The 17,324-nt window shown below is 42.6% G+C and overlaps 2 protein-coding genes across 2 annotated transcripts in view; one reads left to right on the forward strand and one right to left on the reverse strand.

Annotated features, from left to right (window-relative positions):
- Nucleotides 1-17,324, reverse strand: part of pcxb (pyruvate carboxylase b) — a 348,589-nt gene that overhangs the window by 117,475 nt on the left and 213,790 nt on the right. The gene's annotated exons all lie outside the window — the stretch shown is intronic.
- The window catches only part of LOC125883325 (leucine-rich repeat and fibronectin type-III domain-containing protein 4), a 41,662-nt gene that overhangs the window by 10,559 nt on the left and 13,779 nt on the right, over nucleotides 1-17,324 (forward strand). The window contains exons 3-7 of the mRNA XM_049567510.1: nucleotides 9,527-10,138; nucleotides 10,278-10,440; nucleotides 12,643-12,813; nucleotides 15,034-15,195; nucleotides 15,925-16,659. Of these exons, the coding sequence (XP_049423467.1) occupies nucleotides 9,553-10,138; nucleotides 10,278-10,440; nucleotides 12,643-12,813; nucleotides 15,034-15,195; nucleotides 15,925-16,659 (1,817 nt within the window). The 5' untranslated portion in view covers nucleotides 9,527-9,552. The remainder of the gene's footprint in view (nucleotides 1-9,526; nucleotides 10,139-10,277; nucleotides 10,441-12,642; nucleotides 12,814-15,033; nucleotides 15,196-15,924; nucleotides 16,660-17,324) is intronic.

The following is a 17,324-nucleotide window of genomic DNA, read 5'->3' on the forward strand; positions in this document are numbered from 1 at the left end:
TTCATTATGTTTTAACTTCATGATGATAACTACTGATGCAGTGCCCAGATAAATATCAGAAATTCGCTCATGACTATGCAACATCAAGGGAAAACCAACAGAGCCTTTATCTGGCTGCAATTACACACTTGATCTCCACTGATACAGATATTATTTGCAAGAAAATAGAGAGTTGACAACTACTTGACAGCAAATATGGTACTCTACTGTAGCACTGGTGACCTCCTAGTCCCCAAATTATTTGAGACGAATGGAGGTGGCGTACCAGTGGACACAGAACCCCCAACTAGCAGAACAAAAGTGAGTGGTGACTTCAAAATTTTACTCTACTCATAAGGCAGACGAGAGCAAGGCCTACTTAATGCTCTGGTTCAATGCTTGAGATTTTCTTGTCCACCATTGCACAAGTCTTCAAGGTTCACCAGTTCACAGCCAGTGGTAAATCAGAGCAGTGCGTTAACTCTGCCTCCTGGTTTTTCAGAACAGCAAGCACTTTTGCAGTCTTGCATTTCTACACATCAGAGAGAGCAGGTCTGGCCTCTAAAAACACGTATACTTCAAAAGAGTCCAAGGTAATATTGGTTTCTCAACTTTGACTTTTTAAACTTTAATTTCTAACAGAGCTTTCGAAGTTCATTAAAGACTGGGTTGCTTATCTGCGCGAAGTAGATGCGAAGTGTGGCAGCCTTTAAAAAGCCGAACTTTAAAGCCCCCACCAATATTATTACGTTTAACTCCCAACTGTAGAGTGGCTTGCGTCCTCTGAAGTGTTGCCATGTTAAAAGATTATAGATACTTTTAAGAACTTCTTATAAGATAAGGTGCGGTAGCCAAAAGCACTTTGCTACAATTTCACTCAGCTCTGATGAAACGCTCATGTCTCCGAAAGTCAATTTTCTGGACGTAAAGAGTGAACGTTTGATTTTCAGACTGCTGCAGAAAATCGCCAAAAACTGGAGCTTTTATAGTCTTCATGCAAGAGCTGTGAAATGTGCATCAGTGAGACAAAAACAAGGTCTTTATATAAGCATTTAATTCCTAAACTGATGCAGAAGTGGAAGTTTTCCAAAGGTGTAAAAAAAACCTAAACCAAACAAAAACATTAAAAAATCTGACTGTGCAATGTTCCAGGAATAGAAACAATTATCAAAATCTTCCAAATAGGATGGATTCCAACAGGATTTAGTCAGGGAGGGTGGTGCATACAGATGGGTATACACATGCTGATACACAGACACTTGCTCTCCACACACACAGATACACAAGCTGTTTCTTTTTCTCTCTCAAAAACAACATAGAGGTTTGGGAGGAATTAGTTGAGTGGAGTATTTCAGAAGAACTGTATTATTTTGGATCCCCGCCGTGAGGAGACTGCAGTCCTTTTATTTTAAAGAGAATGCACTTCAGTTCTTTTCTCTGATTTCCCATTTCTCTTCCCTCACTCCTGCTATTTACCTCAGGGGTTCTGTAAGCTTTTTCCATCAATACCCCCTACCTATACGGCTGGAAAAAAACAGATGACTGTACAGATTGAAAAACAACTACACGTCAAGCACTTAATGACTGACATTTGCAGATTTTTCCCTTTTTTGAGAGGCACAAACTCGACAAAAAGACTAGGATTATATGGTACCTGTGTCTGAAAGCTTCTGTACTTCATACTTCTCACTAAAACATGACTACTAAAGCCTCAGACCCAAAACAGACATGACTGAATCATTTTCTTTTTGATTTTTGTCCATCTTTGTACTGTTACATGCAGAAAAAGTACATAAAAAAATTGGTGACTGGTCAGTAGGGCTGGGTAAGGAACACATACTTCTTTGGTATTGATCTAAAAAGAGCTCGATCGACAAAATCCGTATTGTTGTGTATGTCAGCTCAGTGTTTTGGTTACAGTTTATGTAAAGGAAAAGTGTTTATGCTCTTGGCCAACATAACATTGCCCATCAGTATCTGGCTTAAAAAACTATGACGTATTGCCTGGGCTTTAGACCAGAATATGTCCGAAGCACCTACTATCAAAAGTATCAAGTATCATTATCATTTTTGTGATTATACTTGGATATTAGCAGGTTTTTGGATATGTGGAAATATTGTAAAGCTGACCTTTTCAAGAAGGTGGCTGAAGGAATGAAAAAGAGAGACTGTGTTCAAACACGGTAGAACAGGTTCGTCACTTCTGGTAAAAACCCTATGTTGACGGAAAGAAGTAAAATGGCATAAGCGACTCAAGCCCTTCCAATTTTCCATACTTTGACGAGATAAATGACATGGCATGTTAATCTGAGTATGTAAACAGCTTAGTTGGAATACTGTCTTTTTCAGAATAAGAACAAAAAATTGAACATAGTCACTGTTCAAAGACACCCTACCACGCTGATGAGAGAAACATCTTAATCCAGCTCTGTTACAGCTTCTCATTATCTCACACTTAACTCTTGCTTTTAATTTCTGACCTCTGATAGAAGTTTAATGCCTAAATAAATTTTTTTTAGACCATTATGATGGCCAATAAAGTTTCAGCCTTGTGTTATATGTCCCCAGCCGATCCTTTACAACTTAACTGCCATTCTCTTGACCAGTGACCTCTTTCCTCCTCCTCTCAATCTTTCCCTCGTCACCTTTTCACTTCCCTCCTTCAACCATGCCCCCCCCCCTTTTTTTTGGCTGTCTACCTGCTTCTCCCACCACCGTGATGATGACGCCTTACAAACTCAGTTTTAACACAGCTCTCCCTTTCCCTAATCAAATCCACCCGTCCCTCCCTCATCCCTCTCTCTGACAGTGATGGATGGCGGCCTTCACCCGTTTATCGCCTTTACATATTTCTCTGCCCATCCGCTTAACGACACACATTCATACACACTGACTCTTCATCCCTCTTTCTTTCCGTCTTCCTGAAACTCCCTTTTTTCCACTCATTCTCAGCTCCTTGCACTGGGTTTTATTCCCCTCATATATTACACCCCCCACCCACCTCCACCATCTTGTGCAGCCTTCTCCCATTTTCTTCTCTTCCTCCTCTTGCTGCATTTCATGCAGTTAGCCTCTTTCTGTGTCCCTATTTATTGTCCGTTTCCATATCCAACATTGTACCCCTCTTCCTGTGCTTTCTATACATTCTGGGTGACTGAAGAGGACAGGATACGACAGAGGAATGACAGAGGAGTGATAGTATCAAAAGGATGAGTGGGCTTACAGTACACACGACTGCCGCACGAAGAGGCTATGTGGGCGTTCTTTTGTTCCTTGCCTAGAGAGAGAGAGAGTGTGTGTATGTGTCGGCCCTTCCTATAATTATGATTGTGTGGGTAGACTGTTTTGGTATGCTCGCGGTTGTTTCTGTATGCAAGCGCTCACCTAATATCAAGGGCTTGGATTATGAGGAAGAGTGCATGCTAGGAAGCCTCTGTGTGATTGAAAGAATTTCTGTTCGTGTATGAAAGGCTGCTTCTACATTTGATCCTTTGCATTTGTGCCAGTAGAGCTGGTGTGTATTTTCAGATCAAACGATGCAGCAGGGCTCAAGTCAGCGATATGTGCTGATAGTCGAATGACGTTGTCACTCTCAAAATTTTCATTCATTCCTACCTTTCCACTTTCCACACCTAGTAGTCAAACATTAACCTCTTCATGACACCGTGGCGACTGGCTGTCAGTGATTTTGACTGAAGCCTCGTGGTGTACCTATGCGCACTCCAATCAGATCTGTGGATTACTGTGCCTGTGATAAGTGGCTTTTGAGAGCTAATACAAATCCCCTTGTTTATAAACACTGCAACATTCCCTAAGTCGATTTAAGTCGATTACAGGCTAATGGCATTTGCGCGTGCCCGAGAGGATGCACAAATGCATACGCCAATATGCAGATTTGGGAATATATGCAAACACATGCGTGAAAACACACAAGCACAAACACACACTGTTTATCAACACCACTGTGGCTGGCATTTAAGAAGGGCCTGACATTTATAATAGTCCACAGAGAATTAAAGACTTAGACCAAAAGGGGAATTAAGCCTTTAAGTGCAATAGGTCTTCCATGTGAAAAAACAAAGATACTTCCAAACAGACACATTAGAGCTTTTAAGTCACGCCTGAAGCTTCTCTTAATTACTAGGGTACGCTTCAAAAGTAACACAGAAACACACTGTTAATGGAAATTCATCACTCTGAAGCTATTAGCAGCTTCATGTTTAGCTGGGTCTGGCCTTACAAAACGAAGCTGGACCCTCCTGGGGCTGTGGTGGGTGTTTAAACAGAAACTTTTGGAAGTTGGGGTGAGCTTAGGTTCAGCCTCGCAGCTCTGAGTCGTGCTCCAACACCGGGGGTACACTGAGTAGTTCCTTCCATAGACGCTTTTAGCTCATGTTCTCACTCTCACTTCATGCAGCCTTTCTGAGCTCTCCACCCGCCTGGTTCTTGCTCTCTGGAGGGTTGAGGGTTCACACAGGGTAGCGTAGCGAGAGGTTTCCCAAAATAGAGGGAGCACAAGAAAAAACAATATTATATATATATATATATATATATATATATATAAATAAAAACCTAAACGGCCGCGGACACTTGTACGATACACATGCCTGGGAGCACACGCACTCTCAAAACACATACAGAGCCAAAAGCACATGTACTTTCATGTGATGGGATTTTCATACAGTTTCAGCAGTTCTTTGTCTGATCTCTTTTATGTTGTCTTTCTGTCCTCTCCTCCTCTGTGAATTGTCTTTCTATCATCTATCTTTCATTGACTGACTCTCTTTATTCTTTCCTTCCCAAAAAGTATCAAGCAGACTTAATACCGAAGGGCTTTTGTTCTTATTGCTATGGCTGTGTGTGTGTGTGTGTGTGTGTGTGTGTGTGTGTGTGTGTGAATATCTGTATGTGTCCGTATATCTCTTCTTATTGTAAATTAAGCAGCAAATTCTTAGGAGTAAGTGAAGGCTTCCTGAGTGCAGGAAAATGTCACATTAACAAACACAGGGACACACACACACACACACACACACACACACACACATACACTAAACAGGCATGGTGGAGTTAACCATATACATAAGGTGGAGATACCAGCTGACTGGTAAACTCCCACATACTGTATCGCCCCTGTATGCTGCATGAGTCCAATGTGTAAGATAAGACTGTATTGATCCCTTGAGGGGAGATTTAAATGTTGCAGCAGCACAATAAACAGACCAAACAGGCAGGTAAAGATAAGGGGGGGAAACTTGTGCAAGATAAAATCTGAATTAAAAAGCTGCCCTACACCAGTGCACATAAATACTGTGAGCAAAAACTGTTTTTGACTCATAGTGCCGTCCAATAAATGCTAGAGAAAAATTAATAGTAATGTGTTTTGTTATAGGTAATCTGACTTGTAGTATCCAATGGCTAGTATATAAACTAGAGCTTTATCAGTTCGCCAATGAACTGATGAATTAATGAAAATTGCTGCCCTAATCGTAACAGTCAACTCAGTCTTACCCCCAACACATCAAATACAGATGCTTGCTCAGTGGCCTTCAGCATCTGATACCGAGTACACTTTAGTTTCTGTATGAGACGCATTGGACTGCGACATTATTAGATGCTCCAAGCAACTGACGTGCTCCACAGAGCAAGGAAATTCGTGTAAGGTGACCGGGAGGGGTGATGGAAACCTAAAAACTAAGTAAACCTATGTTGGTTTAAGATTCTTTGATAAGACACCATGCATATGATGAGCATCAAAGTTTGACGCCAAGGGCAACTGGCCAAGCATCAGAATATGTTGAGCTGGGAGTTAGAATGTGTTGTAACAATATGGGCTATGAAATATAACAGTATGCCTTTTTATTAACTGTATTACATTATGATGCACTGCATTATGTTTAATATCCTTTCATGAAGAATTCATCTTTGAATTGGAGAAATACTGAGTACATTTTCATCTACCAGTTTTTCAGTGAATTTCAATTTGTGCATGAAAAAGCCTGAGCGGAGATTGCATAACTTCAAAACAAAGACGAAATATTGCAAAAAGTTTGGCTTGGCTGAGGTAGAAAAGCTGTCATTTTGAAATAGATATATTTGATGTTGTGGTACTGGCTGCTGGAGATATTGGTGTCACATCCTCTGGAATATATTTGCATATAAAAAAGATGACTCACATTTCATTCTTTCTCAATTTCAAACATTTTCCTAACTTGTCCACTGTATTTTGCTGGAAACTACTGCAAAACATACTATGTCCAAACAAGTGAATGAAAAGACATCAAGCCTCTGCTTACAAAGTGACTCCCTTAATAAATACTCTACATACCTGTAAAAATCAATTACACGTATGATTACCACCTTAAAATGGCTAAAACAGGAACAAGATAGAAAAGATTGAGAAAGAAAGAAAGAGCAAGAGGAGGAGTGTAAACGAATGGGACAGGGTGCTATCTATCTCTCTGGGTCAGATCGATCACTAAGCGAACGGATCGGTTACACCCAACTCCAGTGTGTGCGTGTCAGAGAGCTTCAATACTGCACTGCTCTAGTTGCAAATGAGATCTGCTCCCTAATAGAGGAAGAGCAAGAGATAAAGGGAGAGGGAGGTGTAGAAGACCGTAAAGACAAGCAAGGAGGGAGCATGTCTCTCTGACAGGCAGAGCACGGCAGAAGATAGAAAATATCATGTGTGGCACGTAGGATCTGAGGGTGTGTGTGTGCATATGTGTGCATAGTTTGTGACTGAAGGTAGGCGGCAAGGAGACATGGAGGGCAGCAGAGTCAGCAAGTGATAGAGAGACAAGACAAAAAGACAGAGGCAGAGGAGGTGCAGGAGGGGAAAAAGAGGGGAGAAGGTGGCGGGGTAGAGCTGTGACTGATAACATTGTCGTACTCAGGTTGCCTCAAGGGCAGACAAGACAGAGAGAAAGAAAGAGAGGGAATGAGACATAAAGAAAGAAAATGCGGAAATTTACAGAGCAGCCAGAGGCGAAAAGGGTTATAAGATGGAAGGTGAGCAAGGATGGAGACACGGGATAGAGAAAGATAGAAAACACAAGGAGGAGCACGGCAGTGAGAGATAAATGGTAGGGGATGGATGGCACAGAAACAAAAGAACAATCCCTAGTAATAGAGTCAGAGGAAGAAGAGGAGAGGCAGGTAAGTGAGCCTTGGGGGGAGGGTGAAGGTGTGAGTACGCATGACACAAGGAAGAGGATGTAAGGGCTTTCACAAGGAGAATGAGGAGGTGAAAATCAAAGAGAGGATAAGAAAGTGAGAGGCAGGTGAGGAAGTTACTACAGGACTGAGAAAGCACAAGAGAGAAAGAGAGACAGGAGGGGAAAAGATAAGAAAAGAGGGGTGAAAGAAAGATAAAGGTCAAATGAAGGAGTGGAGAGACAAACAGGCTGCGCAACAGGAGAGTGCGTGAGTGTATTGACATTCAGCGAGCCGTGGGTAAAGTGAACTGTCTGAGGAGCAAAGCATTAGCAAAGCGCGGGGGTAAGCTGGTCGGAGCCAGGACTGAAGTGCCCTGCTCGTTCTACAACAACACCTGACGTTAGGGCTTTTTCAGGGCCGCCGCAGAGTAGACACATTTTTAAGCGGCATTTCACTTTTTCAGGAGCGTTTTTACATTTTTAGTATGCACGCCTCCACGGGAGCTCAGGAGCAGTCGACTTCCAACGTCGACTGCCCTGGGGACTGGCTGTCACTGCAGGCATTCGTGACTTTGTCTACCCCCCCTTCCCTGCACATCCCAACCCTCTACTGCTGCAAGCAATTTTTTGAAACTGATGACACCAGACATAAGGAAATAACTATCTGTGGTACCATGTCTAAGTTGGAGTTATATTTTTAGTTTTGGTTTGAAAAGCATACTGAGTTCCTGGTAGTCATTACAGCTCCCTAGAGCGACCAAGCACCATTCAAGTATTAAAAGTCAAGCAGCAAGAATCCTGAACAAAAGCAGTGTTTTCTAACATTGTAGCCTATTAAAGGTCACATGAATGGGCACAAACTTGTCATTCTGCCCGTCCTATCAAATCAAACTGCATTTCTCTCCTTAACTAACAGCCCATCAGTTTAATGTTTTGCCCAAAGATCCTGTTTCAAAAGGAAATGCATGACATTAAGGAGGTAATGATACCATTCAATGGAGCCTAAAGTAATCCATAAGTAATGCATTCCCATCATCCAAGAGAGCTTTTTTCCCCTCTTTCTCTTTACTTTAACAGTGAAAACATTTAGGAGGCTGAGATAAAAAAAAAAAAAAAGTATCATCATTTCAAACACTAGGTGTCTTTATCTTGACTGAAGGTTGCAAAATGGAACTCTGAAGTCTGTTTAATAGGGCTCACACTTTGGAAGTAGACCAAAGTGAACCGTGTAGTAAGGAGGAGAGTGTAAAATACTGCTGAAAACCCCTCTGTGCCTTGATATCGACACTGCCTCAATATGTGAGCTAAATGGTAAACCCTCTTCTAGTTTCACGCAGAAAGAGCAAAGCTATCACCTAATGGAAAATATTGAGCCAGCAATTTGCGTCAACCTGTAAAGTCAGCATGATATACGGTTATGTCTTGTCGTTACTCAAAGTATTAGGTTGCATACATTATATATCACAATATAATCAACATGCTCAAGGCTCTACTCCACTGCACAAGTCTCCAGATTGCTCTGTGTGAAAATACACCCGTCTTTCTCCCATGATGCTAGTTCCTCTGTCTGTCTGTCTCTGACTCACCGTCTCATCCTCTGTCTCCTCTCCCTAGTCACCACGGCTGTGACTGTTATCAACACTCCCTGTCACTCTCTCTGTATCTAGGTTACAGTTGCTATGACAACTATTATGCATGCCAATCAGTGGCAGTGACTCATTTCTATACCTTATCTTTATTTAGGGATGTCCGCGCACAAAGCATGAGTTTACTGGGAGATTTTCTGCATGTTTGAGATCACAAAGGGACCCTTGTGTGTGTTGGACTCCACTGAGCCTACTTTGTGCGTGACTTGAGTCTTCCTGTGGAATCAAGGCTGATAGGCCGCTGACCCAATTTGATTCTCTGACCCACAGTCTTAAGACAGGGTCCAATGATATAACACTCATCTAATCCGTTCTCACAGGTTTCTAGGTAACTGTTACTATGGGGACTGGCTGTGTTCAGTCTTTTGGGATGTTGTTGCTAGGCGATAAGCTGTAGTGGTGAAGAGGTGCACGGGACTGTGTGCTTGCAAGTGTATATTTAAGAGGTACAGCAAGAAAGTATTTGTTGCAGAGGGCGTCTACCATTTCTTAATATGGATTGTTTTATGCTATGAAGCACCAAGTGGGCATTAGTGCAGAGAGGTACTCATTTAAGAGGAGGCCTTAGCCCACACAAGTATGCATGTGTAGAACACGCTCTCATTCCAGCTCTGTCTAGTCAGAGTAGGTGGAAGATAGGAAAGCAGACACATAAACACACTTCAGACATCTCTTATAAAACAATGTGAGTCTAAAAACCAAAACTCTTTTTTCTCCCCACTCTCCCTCTTTGTCTCCCTCCAGGTCTGTGGATCGCCAGGCGTTCTACCATGCCTGTCCCCCCACCCCTCAATCCCCGCAGACAAAAACACCTGCCCCACACACACCTCCACCCCGAACAAAGGGCAGACCATTCCGCCTCCCCCTCCCTCTTCCCTTCATCCATCCTCTCTCTTTCTCTTCTGCCGCCTCTCTTCATCTCATCTCTGCCCTCCTCATCCCATCTAGTCCACTGCGCGTGCCCAAGGGCCACAAAAAGAACCCTTCCTGACTCCATCCCTTTCCCGGCGTTTCACTGGCTGACTCTGGTCACATGCTGCCTGCTGCCTTCTCTGATTGGAGCAGGGGAGACGTGGGGTGTGGTCTCAGCCTGTCCCTTCCACTGCGTCTGTCGAAACCTTTCGGAGTCGCTCAGCACGCTCTGTGCCGACAAGGGCCTCCTGTTTGTCCCCCCGCACGTTGACCGGCGCACCGTGGAGCTGCGACTGGCTGACAACTTTATCACGGAAGTAGGTGGGATTGACTTTGTCAACATGACCGGATTGGTTGATTTGACTCTGTCGAGGAATACCATCCACCTGATCAGACCAATGGCCTTTGCTGACCTGGAGAGTTTGCGCTCCCTGCATCTGGACGGTGAGCCAAAACAGAAATCCTGTTTGAAGATCCTTAAACTACTTGGATATGACAAGTTGGTTAAATATTCAGATGAACAAGTTCACAGAAACACTCAATATCAACTGCTAAGTGGTATTATTCATATATATGTGTCTAGGTAATCGCTTGACAACACTTGGACCCAGGGACCTTGCAGGATTGGTCAATCTACAACACTTGATCGTCAACAACAACCAGCTGGTCAAAGTCTCTGTCCAGGCCTTTGATGACTTCCTGATGACGCTGGAAGACCTTGACATGTCCTACAATAACCTCAGGAGGTAAGCCTTTGCCTCTGTTGTGATCATGCATCATGCATTCACACAATAGACATAGGGTACTCTGATCTACTTTGTTAAGTAGAAACATACTGTTATACTCTGCTCGAGTGTCGGTCTCAAGTGTATGCTGCAGATGCACAGCTCAGCTCCCAAAATTTCAAGGCACTGTGGAAACGCCTTGTATGATCACGCAAGAGTCAGCAAACACAATGAAGAGGAACCAGCTCAAACTGCTGAGGCTGGGAGGAGAGGCCTAAAAGCTCAGGAAAGTGAAAGTGAATCAATTTTGATGAGGTCCTAATTTTCTTTTACTTCGATTTTGTTAAGATTTGATGAGCTCACGCCTGAGCTCAGTCACTCCTCTGAGTATGAGTGTGCATAGCTATTCTATATGGTTCCTCCCTTAGCGCACTGTGTAGTATTCTACTCATCTCTATCTGGGACAATAGAGACAGCCTCACTCTGTATTCCTCTGGACTAAATAATAAGTCAGAACAATGATGATATTCTCTATCAACCCCCTATTCTCCTCTTCATAGTGTCCCACTGCGTTGATGAATTCAGCAGCTTTTGGCTGTCAGTTCTGATGAAGATGTTTCATTTGTCTCCTCAACAGGAGCTCTCTGGCCTCTCTCCAACCTCCACCAAGCCATAAGAAAAGTGTAAAGAGTTTTAATGATGCATACATTAGCAACTGCTGTTTACCCCCTTGTTGCGGGTTACTGTGAGGAGTCCTAACAGACTGAGAATCAAAGTGAGCCAGCATCACTAATTCTTTCTTATCAGGGTTAAAAATGTTCAAAACTGGGAACAGATCATGATATATGAAAACTCTTTTTAGGCAGGGGACGAGATTATCCAGGTGGGGATGCCCAACTCTGTAATTTAATTGTGAAGGATACTGATAGACGCTTGGTGTCTCCTGCAGCTTAGATTTGTTCATGTACTGCAGAGTTTTACAGAGCACTCCTGGAACCTGAACTGAGCTCACGTGGTTTACTTTCTGGGACACTGGTGTTCAGCAATGCAGCAAGGATGGAAAGTGCCAACTTTATTCATTAAAAAATAAAATAAAGAAAAGTTGTGACCTAATTATTGGTTGAATTCTGCACTACCTACATCAGACTCCTGTTGTGTATCAAGGCCTATTTGTAGGATGAGTTAAATAACAAAATTAGTGTTTGTGGGCAATAATTTTGACTATATCAAAGAGGCATCCTGGTGCAACACTATCCTGCTTCATTCACATTTCTTTCTCTAATCTACACCACAAACATGATTTAATAAATCATTAAGCCTTTCCTCACAAGCCTAATGTCCAGAGACATTATACTATATAGACAAAATGGTGACCATCTGCTGTTTGTTGTAGCAGTCAATAATTTAGCAGCTTCTCCACTGCTCTTGAAGCAATTAAACTAATTAACTCCATTCATTTCATTAGACAAAGCAATAAATTCTCCTCAAATGAGCTTTGAAATCAACTTACTAATATGGCATACTGAATGGTAGCAGGTTCCCTTTGTGCTCAGAACTGAGAGTGCTACAGTGCTTATCAGATAAACAGAGCAAGTGTATACCCTGCCAATATGTATTCTACTAAAGAAGAAGTCACACACTGTAGTGAAGTCAACAGTCAGGAGACAAGATGAAACAACAGTGTAGGCTGCGACTCCAAAAATAAATGCATTACTTTAAATTTATTCCATTTTGTTGGTCCTGAGTCGTCAGTTTACTCACTAATTTGACCAAAACAGTTTTTAAGTGAATGTCTGCGCACAAGCTGAATGACTGCAGCAATGGGTCACAGATGGGACTGGTGAAACCCAGAAAAGGAGAGGGATTGAGAAGGAAAATGAGCATCTGTTGTTGTATTCTGTCATTGATGTCAGTAATTAGTCTTTCCTTATTCCCATTTTTCCGCTGAGTAACATAAAAATGTGCTCAGAACACAGAGAGTAAACTTCTACTGATCTATAAGCAGCACATTCATCCTTTAATCAGGTTGATTTCTTATAGAGTGTCAGTGTACCCACAAGGGACACTAACCATCAGTGGTAGACCTGTCTTCACAGCTGCAATTAGATATTCTCCAATTCATCCACTCTTAAACAAGAATTAATGACCAAACTTAGCACAAGGTCTATTAATTCAATGAATCTCACATTAATCTCTAAATATTTCTCTATTTGATTGCTACAGAGTACCATGGGAGTCGATTCAGAACATGGCCAGTCTGCACACTCTCAACCTGGACCATAACCTGATAGACCACATAGCGGAAGGAGTCTTTGGAGAGCTGTACAAGCTTGCGAGACTGGATATGACCTCCAACAGGCTCCGAACACTGCCTCCTGATCCTCTATTTGCAAGGTAGCTCTTAAGCTTCTCCTTTTATGTTTCTCTAAGATGTGGCTTAGTGGAAATATTCTGTGGCAGACGACACCACAGAGCAGCTAAAGTGTTTTTTTACTGGAGAGCTCTGGCACTGACACACAGAGAGACAATGTAACGGCAATGTTGATGTACACTGATGCAATGTTGATGTTGCTTTGTGGGGGCGGCAGTAGCTCAGTCCATAGGGACTTGGGTTGGGAACCAGAGGGTTGCCTGTTCGAGTCCCCGTCCGGACCAAAATATGGAGCGTGGACTGGTGGCTGGAGAGGTGCCAGTTCACCTCCTGGGCACTGCCGAGGTGCCCCTGAGCAAGGCACCGAACCCCCCAACCGCTCGGAGCACCTGTCATGGGCAGCCCACTCTGACATCTCTCCACTTAGTGCATGTATAGGTCCAGTTTGTGCATGTGTGTGTTCGGACCTGTGTGTAATTGACAAACAGAGTGAAAAATTGAATTTCCCCTCGGGGATAAATAAAGTATATAAAATTAAAAAAAAAAAAAATCTAATCATCCATATGTAAGGTATGTACTGTACATACCAAAATACATACTTTTACTCCTACTACTCCACAGAGTGGAACAACCAAACCTTGTGTTCTCATTTTATTTCTTTTTTATTTGGTTCTGTTATAAGGAACGAGGCAGTGGCTTGTTCCACACCGTGCATAGTAAAGAAAACCACAGGGGCATGTGTCAGCAAGGTGTATAAATAAGGCCTTTACAGGTCTCTTGTGCCCAGTTATTGGCTAGTTGTACATTTTCAACTTTGGAAATAGACTGATGGCAAGTAATGAGGGAAGTAAAGAAAAAAAAAATCACTCATTGTAAAGGTGCCCACTAAGCTCCAGTTAACTCAGAAATAACTATCTCACAGAGTGCAGCTACGACGCGACCTCGATGAACTTGCGCTCAACACAGCTGAGATTTAAAGCAATTGCTAGGGGGGTTGTACAGTCGTATTACAGTAATTGTCCAGCAAATATGTTGAAAGATAAAGGACAAGAACTGCGCTGTCCACTGAACCACAAACAGAGCTATAATAAGCAATAAATATGTTTTTTAAATCAGGTCTGTCATCGAGAAACGTTACTACTTTAAGGTCAAATTATCACTTAAATTATACTTTCATCATCTTTGTTTTTCAACTTTCTTTTTTAGCACACATGTTTAAATTCAAACCTGATTGCTCCTAACAACAGGGCTATTAAGTCCGCCATTCTTCACCTTAGATTATTTTCTCATTCTCTCTCAGTCTCTCTTTTTCATCATGGCTCATGCCGATTGTGCTGTGGAGAGCTTAACAAAACGCTGTCATTTAAATTAACCCACCTGTGAATTTAATCTGTGTTGCCATTGAAAGTGCTTTACAGCAGCCTTCTACTGCCTCTTTCTTTTATAGTTCCATTTTTATATATAGCCAATACATGTGCACACCTGCGTTATTGTTAAGTACAGCCCACTCCTTTATCCATATGGTTTTGCTGTTTTTACCAACAATGTGTCTTAGCTGAGAAAATTATACAGGTGTTTAAATTATTCTACTATAACAGTGCTACTTTATTACCGCCCCAGTCTCATGAACCATCCTCAAGAAACCTGCTTAGGAAGTAACCTCAACACAGTCCTGTTTTCATTCTCGATATTTGCAAATTATTCCAATTTTAATTTGCACAGGCCAGCTGCAAGATGCTTATAACAGCACTACTGCTAAGTATTGCTCCTGGGTAGGTCTGAACCACCTGTTGTGGACCATTTTCACAATCACTTGTTTCTCTCATTTTGAGCAGCAAGCTCTTATTAACTTCCTGGTGACCTCACTTTATGGCAAAATTAATTTTTGTTCCTTTAAACTCCTCTGTTGAATCCTTAAAAGTTAAAGAGTAATAAAGAAAAACTTTTACATTTGAGTGACAAAAGAGGAAGGTTGCTGCAATTTCACAAAGCAATGGAAAAAATTGACTAAGAAGCTAAGCCTTGACTCAGAGGAAATTAGTTTTGCTATTCAAATGTTTTGCTTAAATTGGTTGATTAACATTCTCCCATTTACAAGTTTAAAGCATGAGGTCTGATAAATTTATAGAGTAAGTTTAAAATAGGTTCCATCTACAGGTCAAGAATGTAGCATCTAAAACAACCTTAACTGCATTAAGGCTTTGTGCAGGTGAACTTATGGTCCTTTCTTATGTCATCTTCAGGTCCCAGACAGGAGCAATAAGTCCCACTCCTTATAATGCTGTCATAAGCTTGAATTTTGGTGGAAATCCCCTGCACTGCAATTGTGAACTGCTATGGTTACGGCGGCTTATCCGTGGGGACGACATGGAAACATGTGCTACACCTCCTCACCTGGCTGGAAGGTAAACTCCATCAATTGGTCACTGGATTGTTTGCATAACCCACAATGAAGCATTCTTCAATGTTGTGGGAAGCTAATGAGTTGTTACAAGTTCAATTATGTGTTAATCTATCTTGCTATCATACATCATCATTTTCCAACCTTGTCTCAAGGCCAATCTGTCCTACAAGTTCTTGCTCTGGTTCTGTTTTAGCACAAATCCAATTAAGGGCCTCACATTTTATGACATCTTAATTTCATCATCATGTGTGCAGGAATAGAACTGGAGCAAAAACTTGCAGGACAGGTATAGGCCTTTGGGACTGAGTTTCCAAACAATGATGTGAGATTGCTGTAGTCATGATTTTGATACCTCACACTCTCTCCTCCCTGTATCTAGATTTTTGTGGTCTAACCCTGTAGTCAAAAGTATGGAGTGAAAACAAAGGATTGTAGAGAAAAATGAGCATCTGGTATTGTCATCTGTCATCGCTGTCACCATTAATTACTCTTTGCTTAGTACTGTTTTCTGCAGAGTTGCACGTGGGATTGTTCAGACTGTTGTGCATTACTGAACTTTATCCTTAAATTGATAGACAAGAGCACATAGATCTTTAGGTTAATGTACTACATTAACCTGCCAAACCCACCTTGGAGGGATTAAAGAAGACTAATTCCTGTATTTAGCCAAAAAAGTTCTTCTGCTCTCCTCCTCTCTCTCTCATTGGCTTCATCCCTCTTTGTCTCTCAGATACTTCTGGTCGATTCCTGAGGAGGAGTTCACCTGTGAACCACCTCTCATCACCCGTCACACTCACAAGCTGTGGGTGCTGGAGGGCCAGAGAGCCACGCTAAAATGCCGTTCCATTGGCGACCCTGAGCCAGTAGTCCACTGGGTTTCACCAGATGACCGCATCATTGCCAATTCATCCCGGACGAGCTCCTTCAGCAATGGGACCTTGGATATCTTAGTAACGGTTGCCCGGGATGACGGGGCATACACATGTATCGCAATAAACGCAGCGGGCGAAGCGACAGCCACTGTGGACTTGAAAATAATCCCTCTTCCACACCGGGGCGGAGCAGGTGGAAACACAGGGAATAACAATGTCAACACCAAAAACAACAGGAATGTGACCAATGGGATTTTACGGACCGATCCAGGCTCCTCGGATATCAGCACGGGGAAAAACGGAGGGATTAACAACGGCGCAGGACGTGGAGGAGAGGTTGAGGATGGCAGAGGAGGTGTAGGGGAGGACGATGATGGGGACAGTAGCAGGGCCTCCGAAGGGGAGAGGGTCGATGGAGGCAGCATGGAGGACGACGAGGGGGACGAGGAGGAAGGAAGGATGGTTGGAGTACAAGGGGTTACATCAACCTCAGCTCAGGTGCGATGGGATTTGGGGCGTTTGTCTGCAGCTTACGTTGTCTGGATGTATCAGATACAGTACAACTGCACCGCCGACGAGACCCTCATCTACAGGTCAGTTCAACTTTTATGTAATACACTGTACTCACTGTGCAAACAATGGGAGCCATGTCAAATGCTACTTTTGCAGTGCTCAGATACTTGCCAATAGGTATCATCTTCTGCTCTCCACGCAACCACAAATCCTTTTTTGACTGTCTTCCTCCCTCAAAAGGTGGATATCCTGTTTTCATGCAAAACTCCTTAAATATTTATCCATCACAGCATGACACTTCAGTAGCGCAACTGTTCACCTTGTACATGGACGGGTGGATAGCTCAAGGGAAGGATGAATGGGGAGACAGATGAAGGGATAGAGGGGCGAGGGTGGTTAATAATTTATCTCCATCACTGTATGACACTAAAACCCAACAGGTGGATAGTCGGTGCACATGGGAGGACAAGTGGATGGACGTTGAGGGAAGAAAAGGGGATTTTGAGGGAGGGGAGCTTTCAAAAATTTGTGACAGTGTGGCTTGGAACATGAATACATTCAGAGGCAAGTAAATAGTGTGTGACTCTGAATGGAAAAAATGTCTACAGCAGCATTTGGTTACATAGAGTAACGTGCCAATATTAATGAATCCGTCCGATAGAGTAACACAGGATCTTGATGGGATGTGTCAGTTTTAATGTGAAGCAACATTTAAACCTTCAGTGAGCAATGTCATTTTGCATTT

Source organism: Epinephelus fuscoguttatus, linkage group LG23 (assembly GCF_011397635.1).
Source record: "Epinephelus fuscoguttatus linkage group LG23, E.fuscoguttatus.final_Chr_v1".
Classification (NCBI taxonomy): Eukaryota; Metazoa; Chordata; class Actinopteri; order Perciformes; family Serranidae; genus Epinephelus; species Epinephelus fuscoguttatus.